The sequence below is a fragment of the Geospiza fortis genome, unplaced genomic scaffold (assembly GCF_000277835.1).
Source record: "Geospiza fortis unplaced genomic scaffold, GeoFor_1.0 scaffold346, whole genome shotgun sequence".
Taxonomy (NCBI): domain Eukaryota; kingdom Metazoa; phylum Chordata; class Aves; order Passeriformes; family Thraupidae; genus Geospiza; species Geospiza fortis.
Genome location: NW_005054361.1, coordinates 3,793,338 through 3,809,861, shown reverse-complemented (window position 1 = coordinate 3,809,861; position 16,524 = coordinate 3,793,338). Strand labels below are relative to the sequence as shown.

General features: G+C 35.9%; 1 protein-coding gene across 1 annotated transcript in view; it reads right to left on the bottom strand.

The window, feature by feature from the left end:
• The window catches only part of CAPN7 (calpain 7), a 25,064-nt gene extending 8,821 nt beyond the window's left edge, over positions 1-16,243 (bottom strand). The window contains exons 1-13 of the mRNA XM_005423954.2: positions 16,011-16,243; positions 15,213-15,370; positions 12,897-12,964; positions 11,602-11,802; positions 11,116-11,202; positions 10,304-10,430; positions 9,899-9,984; positions 8,135-8,228; positions 6,416-6,562; positions 4,685-4,791; positions 2,948-3,068; positions 2,544-2,688; positions 842-941 (exon numbers count right to left, since the gene is read on the bottom strand). Of these exons, the coding sequence (XP_005424011.1) occupies positions 842-941; positions 2,544-2,688; positions 2,948-3,068; positions 4,685-4,791; positions 6,416-6,562; positions 8,135-8,228; positions 9,899-9,984; positions 10,304-10,430; positions 11,116-11,202; positions 11,602-11,802; positions 12,897-12,964; positions 15,213-15,370; positions 16,011-16,089 (1,520 nt within the window). The 5' untranslated portion in view covers positions 16,090-16,243. The remainder of the gene's footprint in view (positions 1-841; positions 942-2,543; positions 2,689-2,947; positions 3,069-4,684; positions 4,792-6,415; positions 6,563-8,134; positions 8,229-9,898; positions 9,985-10,303; positions 10,431-11,115; positions 11,203-11,601; positions 11,803-12,896; positions 12,965-15,212; positions 15,371-16,010) is intronic.
• Between the last annotated feature and the right edge of the window lie 281 nt (positions 16,244-16,524).

Genomic DNA, 16,524 nt, shown 5'->3' with positions numbered 1-16,524 from the left:
CTGATAATGTAAGGACAGACAGACCAGTAGGTGAGCTCTGACACAGCAGACATATTATCTCATCTTGTTGCATCACCACAGTGTATTTTAGAAATAATTGGAGTGCAAAGGTGGACGGAGCCTTTACAGATAAGCTCAGCAGTCACAGTGTGGGTGAAGGAGCTTGTGCAGAGCTAACACAGGCAGGGACAGTGTGGAAGCAGCGGCAAAGTGCAATCTAGTGGAGTGGAAAAGTATAGAAACCCTTGCTTTCCAAAATGGAGACACATATACACACACTTATCCCCAAACTGGGAGACAAACCCCCTGAATGTAATGGGTATTTGGTAAGAGACAGGTATCACACTCAGAAAACAAATCAGCAGGCGAGGAAGATTATTTATGATAACTACAACTGCTAAAACCCAGAACTGGTTAAACTACCCTGATGTCAGTGAACACACCCTGCAAAGACAACACACGCCACACAGCTCACTTGCAAGTGGCCAAAAAAAATAATTCCAAATAATAACTAGGTCACTTAAGCACTGTCTGGGCACTGCTTAGATATGGACTGCACAAAAATCTGATTTTTATTCTGATCGGGAGATGTGGGACTGAGGTCAGGATCTGGTTACACAGCTGTAGCTCCACAGAAACACCACAAGGGTCACTGAGCTCCACTGATGTTACAGAGCTAGTCAAAAACAAAGCCTGGGCTGAGAAACTGCAAAGTCAGGCTCAAAAGAACAGGGTTGGAATTCAAGCCTCTAGCTACAACCTGGATGAATTGAAGGAAGGAAACATCACAACAGAACACTTACTAAGATTTTGAAACAAAAATTTTATCTTTTGGACCAACCTGTGAATACATGTAGATTCTTTAAAAAGACTTGGGTTCCAACTCAAATAAATAACATCATAGTACTGGCACAGGTCCTCCCAGGAAATCCAGAAAATGCCTGAAAAGGAAATGCTGTTATTATTTTCTTACCAGATACCTTTGTTTTACTTGTTTCTCTAAAGTCTCTTTCTGCAAATGATACAGCTTATATAAGGACACATTTCTGCAAAATGTAGTAGTAATGTCTGCACTGCCTAAATTGCTAAATTTAAACTTGCCCCCCAAACCAAGTTAAAGCAAGAAAAAACAAGTTAGTCTCTGCTTATTATCAGGGACTTTCCGAAGCTGTCAGAATGCTTTTCCATTCTCAAGCACTCAGCAGAAGGTATGAGAAAATCTGCTATTTTGAAAGAGACATCATTAGGTGATTCTGACCTGATTTCCCCTTTCCTGGGTTTCTAAAGCCAAAAAAATAAAATACACAGTCAAACAGGTTCCTGCAATTCAACAACCTGCTTCAGCAGTCATCCAGCACAACTGAGTATTCAACCAACATTTGAACCAGTATGTTCAAATGTATTTCTAAGGTACTTCATCCAACACCTACGTCACTGTTTTTGCACCCTAAATTTGCTTCATCTTTCCAGCATGCTCATGCATTTATTCTAGTTCTCCACAGCTCCCTTAATTGCAACTCCATCCAACAACAATGCCTTCAAGCCAACAAATTCCTAGTGGAGTGAACTTTTAAAATGGTAGCAGCCTTATAAATCATGTCTCTGACATAGGCAGTTGCAGATCTTGCAGCACTAAAAACCAGTAATAATAACTACACAAAAACAAGAAGGCCAAAGTATAAATCCAATTAGAAGAAATAACTCCATTAGAATTACTAAGGTAATTTCATATAAAATTTTAACAACTAGATGCTACAAATTACTTACTAAAATAATTGGTAAATAAATAATAAGCTATTATCTCATAACTGTCACAAATCCAGGGCTGCTATTTTTATGTTTGAATCAAAAGTTTTCATCAGGCATTTGCATGAAGCTTATCAATAAATGCTATAATCTAATGGATTTGGAGGCATAGTGTTGTAAAAACAATGGCACTCAACAAAGAGGCTCCCTCAGAGATTTGCAGGCAGCAACCAGGACACAGTAAAAAGCAAAAACATCTTTCTGAAAGTAAAATGCAGCTGATGCACCCGAAAGACTGATTTAAATACTGATTAGAGTAAGCATGTTGATACATATTTGAAAACGCTGGAGAGTAAAAAAACCCACAGGAAGTCCATTCACGTATTAAAAAGCAGCATTACACAGCTTATTGTCAGGATGTTCTTTCTGCACTGAACTCCCACAAACTGACACGGCAAATTATTAGGTCTGTCACATCCCCAGGATTTTGAAGAAGGAGAAGTTCATGCTTCTATGCACCCTGCAGGAAAGGTGGAGATTGAATGTCACCAGTCAAGCTGCTTAACCAAGGAGGTACCTTCTTGTCAACGCATTTGAGATATACATTTAACAGTATAGATTACTTAAACCCCAGACAAACCTGAAATAACAGATTTAAAAAAACAAATACTTCCTAAACTTTTGGACTATTTAGTTTCTAGTATTTGTTTTACTCTCCTTGTGCTTAAGCATTCCCTTCCACCTTCCTGCAGGGATTCACCACAAATGGATAATAATGACTTTTAAAACTTGATTACCATTGTCTATTTTCTGAGCTGTTCTGGGATCAAAGTTCAAGTATTTTTGTAAGTCTGGGGTCCAGTTTCGTGTGTCATTTTCACTGTATCGTCCCTTCCAACGTAAGTGGCTCCAGGGATTTTTTAGCTGAAGAAATCGAAGTCCCTAATAAAAACAGAAAGTAAAATTGTCAACTCAGCTTGTCACGGTAATATTCACATATTGAAAGTGCTTTCATATGGATTACAAAAACACAGAATCATTAAGTTTTCTGAAATTTCCCAGTGGAGTCCAAATCCAAGACAAAATAAAATAAATTAGCCATTAGAGCAAAAAAACCAGTAGCTACTCATCTAGGGTAAAGCTAGAAGCATGTGTAGGTTTCAAACAGGAGTTTGAAGACACCTCCAGCTCCATTTGATACCTTATATTCTCTTATATCCAAGACTGCATATGCATGGGTTGGAACTAAACCCCACTTTTCTCCTTCCTCTTCAGACATCACCCCTGTTGCTGTTGTGATAAGGACATCTCCCTTGTGAAATCTGTTCAAAAAGAGGTGAAAAAATAGCTTAATTAAATCCCACAAGCTGCAATCTAACATTTGCCAGACACTGCAATATATGTTTGTACACTGCCCATTAGCATGACCCTACTTTATAAAAACTGGGATATCGGGGTTTTTGTCAACAGAAATCACTCCTGAAAAAAATTGGAGAAAGTGGAACTATTTTTCTTCCACAATTAAGTATACATGAAATTTAAAATATTATTTTAATATAATTAAAATTTAATATTTTCAAAAATCAAATTAATTATTTTCAAATTAAATTTATTAATTTAATTAATTTCATATTAAAATATTATTTAAATATAATTTCATATTTTCATAAACAAAATTCAGCATTTATCAACCTGAAGGTGGTTGCTGAAGCTGTGTCACTTTTAAGATACTCTTCACAGATCCACAACCGAGCACAAACGTGACTTCATCACCACTTAGTCAATGACTGCATATAGCAAATTATTAGGTCTGTCACATCGCCAGGATTTTGAAGAAGGAGAAGTTCATGCTTCTATACTTTTGCAGGTGCTTGTACTCAAGTTTAGTGTTGTGAATAGCAATTGTTAATTTTGGAATAATTACTGTTGTGACAATACACTAACATGTTTCCAGCCTACGCTAAAAATCCAAGCACATACTCAGTGTCCCTAGACAGATTACAGGGTCACTGGACTGCATGGATCAACACATTTCCAGGTGAACAATAGCAATATTCCAATGGCTAGATCCCATCCTAACTTTAGTCACCCCTTCAAATTACAACACCAGAACATTTGAAAAATTGTTGACAGCTCTGAGAGCTCCTAAGCAACTGAAAAAATTCTGTAGAAAGACTCTTTTTATTGTGAATGCAGATATTTCAGTCAACAGAATAACCCTCTTCTACTGCATAAAATACATAAGACACTGGCTGCACAAAACCATTTGGAAAGAAATCAAAGTACTTGGTATACCTGGCATTTATAATTTACAGCTGTATCTTTCACCATAAGCAAAATAATAGAATCATTTACTTTGGACCCTTAAGACCATAAAATGCAACTGCTATGGTAGGTCTGAAAAGCAGTACTGCAGTTTTGATAGACTTTTGCTACTCCTCCAGGAGATTTACTGATGGGGCATAACCTTGTGATACAATTAGAAACACTGTATTACATCTGCTTACCTGCTTGCCAAGGACAGCAGATACAATCTGGGGAACTGTGTGGAAACACAGAATACATATCCTTCTTCTTTTTAAACACTTAAATTACCAGTTATAATATATACTGGTACCAGTTATAATCTAACTGATATATTGGTTCCAAACTGCTCTTCTCTGACTTTATATTCTGGTTTTTTTATCAAGGAAAGGGTTATTTTTTTTTATTCATACATATACAAGAAGAATTCCAACACAAAATTCCCCAGTATTTTAATCTTCTGTTTTAACAAAGCCACCAATACCTCATTTTTCTTCTTCCAGAAAGCACATGGAGGTTTTATAAAGCACAATTTGCTGTTGAAGCATCTGTGGTGACTCTACAGCTTTTACAGTGGTAACACAGCTACTACACAGCATGCATTTTAATTACTTAGGAAAGAACAAATGTCTACCTCTGATAAAGCATTCTGAAAGTGTTGTCTTTATTGAAGGCTTGATTGTCAGAGTGCATTGCAATTCTTTCAGGTATCCAACCTGTCAGTGCATGGAGATCAATATTCTGAAATGCAAGTATTCAAAAGAAATCAGAACAGATAATCCATATATAAACATATGATATCTGTACACAACTTATAAAACACCTTGAAAGAAATCAAGTGCACATAAGTTACAATACAGCTCTACACACAAAAGGGTCAAGATTAAGACTAACAAACAAAAAATTCTTTGATTAGACAAGGACAACATTTCCAAGTAGCATAAAAAAAAAAAGCTGGAAAGTGAACTGATGAAATAAACTGGAATTCCAGAGCAATGGAAGCATATCAGAATCATCAGTCATGCTCAGCTGTGTGATGTGTTCTATTTATTTCATTGATTTACAGACTTTTAAAGCATATCTCAGAAGCACTATTTGGTACCTTGTTATTATATATGCATTTTAAATAATTTATTTTATTTCTAAAGCTCAGGGTTTGGGTTTTTTATTCTTTTTGGTAAAGCTGACACTGACATGTACTTCCATAAAAAGATGCTTTAATCTCCCAACTCCTTGAAATATTGCTTAATTCCTATTCTTTTGCTTTGTACTCCTCAAAGCAAAAGCAGAGACTGTAAATGCTTGAAGTGTCAATAACCAGCACTAGGGGGCTGGGAACTTGAGGAATTACAAATACAAGACAGTCTGATTGTAAGTAACCCTGATTACAGAAGGAAGCTGGAATACAGTGGAGGGCTTAGGAAGGGTGGAGATTAAATGTCACCAGTCAAGCTGTTTTTCCAGATAGCAAGTTAGAGGATGACAATGGGAATAAAACAATGTTATTCTCACCAGCTTTTGTCCTTCAAAACAAACATTTTTAAGTGTCCTGACACTTAAAAATGTGCTACACGTACCCCTTACACAAAGCCACATTTGTCTCCATAACAATTTTTCAAGAGGTGATTACTAATATATCCACCAAGAATGTGACTGTCAAGACTTCAATTAGCACCATGAACAAAATCTTTAAAATTTTAGTAGTATAAAGTTAAAATCAGAAAGGCTTCCTAAGTAACAAATTATGTGGGCTACTCATTTCAGCAAACCATTCCTCTCAAAAGAATAACTTGCATGTCACTTGTATGATGTATGTTGACTGTTTCTTTAGTAACAACATTATAGAAACCCAATGCATATTTATGGAGATGAGTAGAACAATGTGACAAACAAACCTGCACAGATCAAAGCAGTTGCTCCCTCTATACAGACCTTCTAAATGTCTAGACTGTTTCTTTCCTAGCTGACTCCATTACCTAATGAGGGAGAACTGCCCTATTTATTGAAAGAGTTAGAAACCAAGATCAGCAGTATTGATATGGGCAAAGAGAATTGACTTCACGCAACACATCCATCTAAATTCTATATCAACACTTCCTACCCACAAGCATCAATACTGAAGTCTGAGAACCAAGATTAACTTTGACCATCAAGATGTCTCGCTCATTCTATTTTGATGGAATAATTTCATTAAGTACAGCTAAAAATATTTGTGAAATAAAGAAACAGAAAAAAAATTTAAGAAAATGTCAAACCAAATACTTGTCTACCTAAGCTGCTCACTTTGATTGCACTAGAATGAAATTATTTTACCCATTATTATTTAAGTGGATTTTTTTCTGCTTAGAAATAATCTCATACTTACAGAATTTGATCCAGGAAAATCATATCCTCCCATGACCTTCATGTAAGCTTTTTCTATTAGTGACACCCATAATTCATTCTTATTATTGGAATAAGAGCAGAGAAGTTCCCCACTATGATCAACGGGTAACTGGTCATCTATGATTACCTGTGTGAAATGAATGAAAAATCACCATCAATCTAATAAAGTCTTTTGAAAGTAATCAGAAAATCAAACAAAATCCTCATTAATACAAAGCTTTTCAGAGACAGCCAGACCTGACCATTATTCTCACATTTGGACACCTCTATTAACCTTGCAGTGGTTTGCCCAAGTCAAAAAGAAATTCCACTGCCAGCTCTTGATTGCACAGGTCTAATTGGGTGACATGTGAGTGTCTGCCTTGACTGATGGTGACAGTACACTCTTATAAAGTGTGCAATAGCTACTGCAAAAGGCACCTGCAGAAAGGTTCCATGAAATTACAAGCATAAAAAGTAAAGAAAAGTCTAACATTATTCCTCATCTAATTAGGAATCAGAGCATGGACGACGCTTGGTAGCCAGCAGAGAAATAAATACTTATTTATCTTTAATGATACAAATTGTGTCATATCACTTTCATAGCCTCTAGTTCCAGATTTAAGTTTCTTCTCTCTGAAAAGGAAGAACACCTCAAAGCAGCAGCTCTGACAGCATTAACATTTCTTCTTTAAATTAGGTACTATATATATTCATCATCACTACAGATTCTTACTGCATATTTGCAGTAATCTGAAACAGTTTCTGTGAATAGATGCTTCAGTTTCCTGTTGGCACTGGTCCATTACAAATACAGGCTACCAACACAGCACATTCTCTGGTCAAATCTTATCTGTGCAGGAATGAATAGACCTTTTCATACGAGAGCAAAAGGCCATTCATCCTAACAAAAGGCAACCCTTAGGAGATATTTTGGAAAGAATATTAAATGCAAGGCAGATACAAAAATTATACTTTCCTGGAACATTCAGATTCCGGAATTTTGCAGCTCAAGGACTTCCTTACCCAGAGGTTATATTTTAACAATTAAGAGCCTTTGAGGAGTTTTCCCTACTTCCTCATCCCCATGAATATGACCACTCAACTTCTGAACTCTCATAAGCATTCATCAGTCACTATGACCTGTGCTACAGTTAAGTAAAATGTGGAGAAATACATTATTTTATCTTCTTATTTTTTGCACTGAAAAGAAAATGAAGTTGTTTGTGAAGTTTTATCTTCAGGCATTTCTTCTTCTTACTAAAAATCTGTAGTCGAGCAAGGCTTTGCTTGAATTATCAGTCAAGTTATTCCTCTATGGTCATTTCATATCTACACTCTTCCTGATATCCCCCTCTATAATTTTTAATTATTTCTAAGATGGAGTGGAAGAGTGCACACCTAATTCATAAATAGGGCATACAGAGCTTTCTTCCTATTTGGTTTTCATAATTCTGTTAAGTAATATAAGGCATTTTTTACATGAATTTAATGTAAGGCTGTTTTTATTAATGTCTATAGAAGTACAGAAGTATAGACAGAAGAAGTATGTGGTTGCATACTTCAAAACCAAAAATGAATCTCAAAAAGTAGTAACAATTAAAAACTACTTTACAAAAACACCTGCCTAAAGTTTTTGCTATGCAAGCACTTCATAGTGAAGCTGATCAAGCCTTTAAAACACATGACTTTTGCAGTAAGCTCCCCCCAAAAAATTTACCTTTCTAGGAACACCATTGATATGAAGCTTCACCATGTATTTACCACATGGATTATATTCTGGTTCCCCTTTCTTATTCTGAGGGTAAATTATACTGTTAACAGAAAAAAAAAAAAAAAGAAAATGAGGAAATTATGACATAAATGACTTGGCTGTACCTACACTTATAAAGATAAAAGTGGGATTAACACAGTCTGTTATTGGAATTCACACTGACCAGAAATATGGCATTTTTAATGAAAAGCAACTCAAATTTAGTAAAAATAATCATGTTTAAATAGGTTTTATTTTTTCGGGCCCTGGTCTTGCTGCAGCTTTCTACTTAATATAGTAGCAAAAAGAACATAAGTAACCTAACTGTTTCTCAAATAGAAGCAAGGCAAACAAATTTATCTTATGATTAAACAAGCAGTATTTACAAATCTATAATATAAATACAGTATTTGCCTGAATGACAAGTCAAACTTTTGAAGGAAAAGGCAGTGCAGAACTTGCTGCTCTTGAAAAGAATAGAGATTCAGTTCCAAAAAGAATAGGTTAAAACAAACAATCCAAAAACATTCACACACTGGTCTGGCAAGAGCATCCCAGCAAAGTTCAGAAAATCCATGGCAAATTTATCATAGGATGCCAATGGAGTGGAGCTGAGATAGTGTTGTTAACACTAATTCCACAATGAGTTGTAAAATGGACCACCTGCTGCACAGAAGCTAACAAAGTAGAGAAATTAAATTAGAGGGCATTATAAATAATTTATAAATAAAAGTTCATATTTAAAAAATCCCAAACAAACATAAAATCCTTCCAAACTATTTCTTACTCCTCAAAGCATATCTGAAGTTAGACTCCAGTTCTGTATACATACGTACAGTGACAGCAAGTTATATGTTAGCCAGGAGTTTTGTGATTTTTAAAAACTTTTGTAATGAACTATGCTTAATTAGTTAAGGAATGTTTGACTGTGATTTTAGCTGGCTTTGATTTAGATCTATGTTGGCTGAGTGTCAATAGAAAATCCTGAGAAATTATCTCTCAGCACCTGCAGAAAGGAACTCCATGAATCCATACCCCTTAGAAAACTTAATCAACAGTTGAAGAGCAAAATTCAATAAAGAATTGTTATAACTAGAGATGAATAAGATGTCATGGAAAAAGAAAGCTATCTTGAGCAAGTTAAGGAGTCAAAGGCCTATACACCCCAGAAAACCAGATTAATACACTGCAGGTACAATAAGGGAGCCACTTCATAGGATTGTTACACCTCAGAAAACTTAATCAATGGTAATTGTCTAACCAGGACAGCAAATTTAATAAAGTGCTGCTTGGCTGGATAAAACTTGGGTTATCCATTAAACAAAGATAGATGAGATGTTCTGGTAGTAATAAAAGAAACAAAACACCTATACCATGATGCAATAAATTGGGTAGACTTTTGGGAGGATCTATAAAAAATCTTGGATATTAGAGCGCATATAAAGTCTGAAAACTGTTGTTTCTTTGAACACACCTATGGTGAATAAATTCACAATCTGTTCCCAATTTTGACTCAAAATTTTTATTAGGAATGTTTGTCTAACAGCTTTTTGCTGTTAGACTTAAAACCCTTTGTTTCAATATAAAGCTGGCTTCCAGCTTAGAAGTGCTGAAACCTCAAGTCCAAGGGAGATGAAGGTGAAACAATTCTGGTTTTGACTGTGTACAGCTGTCACAGAACACATTGCAAAAGCTCAGCAGTATTAAATCTGAAAAGCAACAGCTACTTACCTCGTGATCAATTTTTTGTTGTATCTTCTTTCATATGCTGCACTGATAGCTAGTGACGCCACGAAAGAACAATCTGACACTATTGTCTGCAAAGAGAAGAAAACCAGTGAGGACATTTAGTAATAACTCAGATACTGAGAGATGAATGCAGTGTGTGGAGGGAAGGAAAACAGTCAGTTAGTAATTCCCTTCAAAAGAGAAGGATTTAAACCAAAAGAAGCAAAGCCACTATTAAAGAGGCAGAAAATGTATGCTTGCTGACACGAGGCCCCTACAGAACAAAATTTTTTCCATTTATTTAACCTCATAGGAGTCAAGGAAAGCACTCTCACATTTGGGGATTCCTTTTTGAACAAGGTCCCCCATGATAAACCACTAGCACATTTTTCCTTGGGAACAGTTTACCTGCTTTATGCTGAAACTTGATACGGTGTAGATCATCGTAGGGTTATTTGTTATGTCATCTGGTCTCACCCACTTGGCAAACATTGCTTTCTGTTTGGGGGATAATGGTAGCTTCCCACACTTATCGCTAGATTTAAGAGAGAAAAAAAGTAGAAATTAATCAATAGTTTTGAAGAGCTTTTTATGGTATGTGCAGTCTTAAATATGTCAGATAAATGGTGCAAAATATGCACAGAGCAATTATAAAGCTGTAAAACAATTCCAAGGAACACTGCTTTGAAGTTGGTGATTTTTAAGGGGGAAAAAGGAAAAAATGTTAAAAAGAAAAAAAAAATCAACCAACCCCAAATGTCTTTGTCTACTATGGCTGTATCATCTTAACTTATTATTATTGCTTATGAATGAAAATCTAGCTGTTTTATATCACTCCTATTTGGAATAGCCCTTTACAGAAGAAACAGCTATGACCTGCATTTTACAGGCAACAGAGCTAAACTCATTAGCATGGAGCAGCATCAGAAAACAGACTCAAGCTGCCAGCCCAGCCCAATAATCCAAAAAGCCAAATATAATAATATCCTTATAGGCTTGAAGACACAAGTGCAAAAGCACTACAGAGCAGGATCAGCTTACAATAAAGTTTTAAGTTCAAAGTGGAAGAAGGAAGTGGTAGTATTTAAATATCTCTGCCTGAATCATGCTTAAAACCCTATGCAAATGATTTTAAACCCTGAAAAAGAAAATACAGAAATACCAAATATGGAAAAGTTTTGAAAAACAAAACTGAAGCTCAGTAACTGAAGCATACTTACGAAAAAGGCATAGGGAAGGCAAAACGTTCCCTCAGATCAACACTCATGAAAGGTACATATTCAATGCCATTAATCTTTGAAGTCTTCCTGCAAGTCAGAAGAAAAACAACAAAAAAGAAGAGCTACAAACTTATCAATCATCTTCTGAAGATTACCTTGCAGAAGTTAACAATGAAATAAGTTTTTAAAAACTAGTAATACACAGTGCTTCTGAAAACAAGATCACTACCTCTTGAACATTATCTATTTGATAGTTTTCAAAAGTCACAATTTAGGTTAATGGTTTTATAAATTATTTGTAGCTTATTTCACCTATAATAAAAATCAAAGTAAAAGGAACTGGATGGAATAGAAGGCAGAGTAATATATTATGCTCGTTTTATTTCCAGTGAAGTAGCAGTTGTACAATCTATAATAACAACTCTGCACTTTGGCTTTTCAGAGTCAGACCTTCCATGAACTCATTTTGGAAAATCTTAGACTTACCTGAGTACTTCAATCTCCTCTGCAGTGTATCTCTGACCTTGAGATTCACTAGCTTGTACTGCTCTGATTGTCTGTGGTTTATCATTTAAAGAAAAATCAGGTCCCAATGGAAAGAATGTTCTGACTGGCTGATTTGGTTTGGCTGCATTTGACTTTTCTTTCTGAGATGACTTTGACATAGATTCCTTCAGTGCTTCTGCTCTAAAGCAAATAAAGAATGTATTTTCTTTACAACAGTGATAAAGATATAATTACAGTTCAATTATTGATTTTCTTTGTTCATGTTCCCACATATGTTAAATGGAATGAGCAAATGCCCCAGTAGACCCACACTACTTCTTCCAAAAAACAAAAATCGATTTCTGACGCTGGTACTTCTTTATTTTTCCATTATTTAATCAATTAAAATACAGCATTTCCAACTCATTTCAGTTGACAGAACTCATCAGATTTTTATTGCTTCTAAATTATGCTAATAGGAGAATTTGTGTAAGTGTTCATTATGCGGAATCTCAGAACAAGATCACTGAAACACACAGAAAAAAACTGATCTGCATCCTCTCATACCTTCCTGCTTTATTTTGTCTAGCTGGTACAAGAGTAGTAAAACCCATGGGCATTCTCACAACCCAGACTTTCAACTGCTTGAACACTGTGTATGCAGGAGCCATATTTTGTTACTGCTGCATTAAGCTTCTGGACAGTCACACACATGCAAAACATTGGGATTTTTTTCTGAACACAGAGTGAGAAGTGCTAAAACCCAGTTTATACTGAAACTTAGCCCAACACAGCCTGGGATTCACCATCATAGAGCTGATTTAAAAAGAGGTATATTGACCTTATACTTGTGTAAATTGTTTTAGAGATTTCACTACACATTTGCTAATTAGATTGCTATTGTAGAGAAAAATGTTCCCCAGTTTCCAAGCTGTCTTCCTTATGGAGGGACACTGACACTTTGACTTCATGCTAGGTGAATTCAGCATCTTTTATAGAGGCCAATTATAGTACACTGGATTATATCTCTGAAGTACTGCATTTGTTCTAACAAGCACACAGTCCTTTCCTAATTCTGCATATCCCAAGATTCCCAGAGGGCTGGCACAACAGCTGCCACATTCAGCAGTGAAGCAGCTGGCAACTGGCTCCAAGGTGAACTCTGCAGGAGCTTAGTGTACACAGGATCCACACAGACACGTTAGACTGAGAATCCAACTCAAAGGGTGCACTCAGACCTGACAGCAAATATGTTTACTAACATTAGTATGTTTAGTAACATTAGCAGTACTCACCTATCCAGTGCTTGTCGAGCCAGCTGTTTCAGTTTGGACTGGAGTCCTGCTTCTGAGGTTTCAGTAGCCTAAAGTGCAAAATTAAAGAAAAATCTACACATCCAAAAACCACCAACATGTTTCAAAAGCTCAGTTGTCATACTTCTAGATTACAGCAAAGAGTAACTAGCTATTTATTCCAATTCTCTTTTTGAAATGAGCAAATACTTTGCTTTGTTTGTTGTTGTTTCGTTTTTTAAACTCAACATAAAAAAATACTGTGTAAGCAAATACCATTTTGCTGTTCTAGTGAAATTTTGATAGAATGGAAGTTATGTCTAAAATTCTTCAGCATGGAAAACAGTCCATACACAAAAAGAATTGCCAGAATAATTAATTGTATTAAATCACTATTGGCAGAAAGAAGACATAACAAAATGCTGCATATACTGCTGAGCTCGGATGTGTTCTAATTCTTTTCTCTGAATGTGTTAAAATTATCATGGTAACTTAGAAAAAAGATTTTAAATGTTTACTTTCACAAAACAAGTTTGTTTTCAAACAACTAGCATAGTGGTGCAAGAACAACATTTTTAACTTGCAATCAAAGGCATAAAATAACCTAGGACAGGGTGACAGTGATGTGAAGAGTGTTAACTTCTGTTCCCATTTGGGAGGTCATTTATGACAGTTTAGACTTCTGTCTTCCTTACAGATGAAGCATAGCTTCTGCAGCCAAACAATCTGCAGAAGGCACAACACAAGGTGTGGCCTCCCCTGTGGCACCCAAAAGCAGGTTTCAGGTTCTAGCTTTGTGCCTTGACCAATTATTTCAGGTCAGGGATGTCAGCTGAGGATACAAAAAGCAATCTACTTTCACCCCAAGAAACAAAACTAGAAACACCCTCTGTAAGGAACTAATTTCATTTGCAAACAAATAACACTCTGTGGTTCCTGGTTGGAAAACACTTTAAAAGATTTATGAAGGTAAGTAATGGAGATGGAACACCGGCACACTCATCTAGGAATCAGCCACAGAAGAGAGTAACAGCTGCTCTCTGAGTACTTCAAGGGTAAGGAAGAAACAAATCTCTCCCCTGAATATACTGAGGAGAAAGATGGGAGTAAAGCTTCAAGATAGCAGAGTCCCTTAAATCTCCTTTCATCCTGGGAAGAAGAAAGGACTTTTGGGTCACCCCAAGGGACAAACCTTACCACCATGTCAACAAAAGAATATGCTAGTCAAGATTAAAAGAAACTTCAGCAGTATCTTGTACCTAATGAAATACCCAATAAATGCAGTTGTTAATATGAGATATTTTCAGACTAACTTCAGTAATATTTGCATGCACTGACACAAAAGAAGGAGGAACACAGCAGAGAAAAAGGAGCATGCTGCTGCAGTAAATGTTATGTAATAGACTGAAAATGTTCTGCTCCAACAGCTCAAGTGGAAAAACTAGAGCAGCTCTACTAACTCTTGATCTAGTTACACTGTACCACCAGGGGTTTTAGCCTAGGTAAAACCTGTTAACATAATTCAGAGGAAAGGATTTACTCAAGCATGTAGCAACAGTAACATAACCCCCTCACCAACCCACAAATATATTTACATTTTAACATTGAAAAGAAGAGAAAAAGAAAAACAGACTTGGTGGAGTTACATTATGATGGTGAGCTCTTCTTGCAATGAGTTAGTTAAGGCAACTGGACTTAAGGGAGAAAAGTAGTACCTGTAATTATATTCTTAATTGTTTATGTAATGGCCAATTCATCCTTATTAATTGCAGTGTGAACTGAATTCACTCATAACAGCTTTAGTGTTCAACACTTGAGTAATCAAATAGTATTTTTAATGGTTTTGACATCAGTAGACTGTTATGTCTTCAGAAAATGTTACACACACAAATTTCCCTTAAATGACTTCCTTTAATGCAGTCAGAAATTAATACAGCTGACACACTGGCAAGTCATCTTCATTTTTAACAGTTTTTAATTTCTGTTTTTGTGGTATTTGCTCCAGGGCAAAAACCAACACGAAAAATATTCCAGAATATTTCTAGCTTTTAGTATAATCCAGTTCAGAAAAAAAATCCACATAAATGACAAGTCCCCATAAATTTACAGTGTTGTATAGCAACATAACAAAGACGGGAAGAAACACTAAAAAAACGCCCCCAAAAACAGTGAAACAAACAAAAAAAAAATTAAAAGGTAGTTTTTACAAATACAGGTCCTCCATTTTCAAGCCAGCCTTTAAGGGTCAGTCATTTGTGAGAGTGGAAGAATTTCTTACCATCACATAATTCCACCAAGTTAACCTGTAGCTTAACATACTGTTTTCAAACAGAGTTCCACTGCTTCTGTGTACAACTCTATAGCTTCTTCTGCATTGCCTTTATCATCTTCATCAAAAGCCTGAGTAACTAGGAAGTGAGCACGCTCCAAGTCCAACTGTTGTTTTGACTTCAGAGGGTCTGTCTTCTGTGATTGAACTAAATGAAAAAGACAGTATTTAGCCTTCTATAGCAACAGACATGTAAACACATCCTGAACATGTCACCAAAATACTAGCAGCTCTAATCAGATGGGGAATGTCTATTTCCTGTCTGGTAACAAAATCTTTCTAAACTTTGCTAAAAACATCTATGCATGGGCAAGGAAACACCAACACACTTCCCTGGAGCAGAGGTTAGCTCCCAGGATATTTCAGATTTGAAATAATGTAAGTAAAATCTCTTTCGCACTACATGGAGAACAAGAATGTTTAATTATGTAAAATATTGCATCATTTGTGAAAATACATCATCTATAATAATATACTTAGGTGTCCATCACTTAATACTTTTATTAATGACCTTTCTCACATTTACTCTGCAGATGTGGTCCCTCAGAATATTTAAAAGCAAAGAACACCCACACCCAAGTCCTTAGAAAGTCATGCTCCACTTAATTTATGATGTATCAGAATTCAAAGCACTGATAGGCTCGTTGTATTTGTGATTCTTCACAAAGGACACGAAAATCAGAATAATAAAAACAGAGCAAACACCATTGAGATGTATTTCACAGCAGCAAACAACTTTCCACTCAATTAATTTAAGCAGAGGTTTAATTAGAAAGCTCCTTACCCACCTGCTGAATGGAGAGCTTGAACTCTCTCCAAGTACTCATTTATTTTTTCTTGAATATTTTCCAAGTTGGACCCAGCCATCCCAGCATAAATCAAGGCTTGTGCAGCTTCCTGCAGGGAGAAGAATTGGAGACAAAGTTAATGTTTGCTGCCTAGAAAATTACTTACCATAAACAGCGGGCCCACAGCAGCCACGAGTTGCATGAAAGCAAGCCCTTACATCTGCAAAAAGACTCAGTGGCTGCAGGGAAATTCTGCTCAAAAGAAAAAGTTTCAAGTTATAAGCTAGATCATGTTTAATTTCTCACATCTGGGACAACCTATAAGACTATAAAAACATTCAGAAAATCTGTAAGATCAGATCTTAGGCCTGTTTATATAGTAATGTATGAAATTAGGAGATTTTAAGTAAAACTCTTCGAGCATGCTCTGAAATCAGTTTGGCTTCAAAGCTGAGGATTTAAGGTTAGGAGAAAAAAGTAGCTATTCCAGTTATTTGCATTTAATCTGGTAATA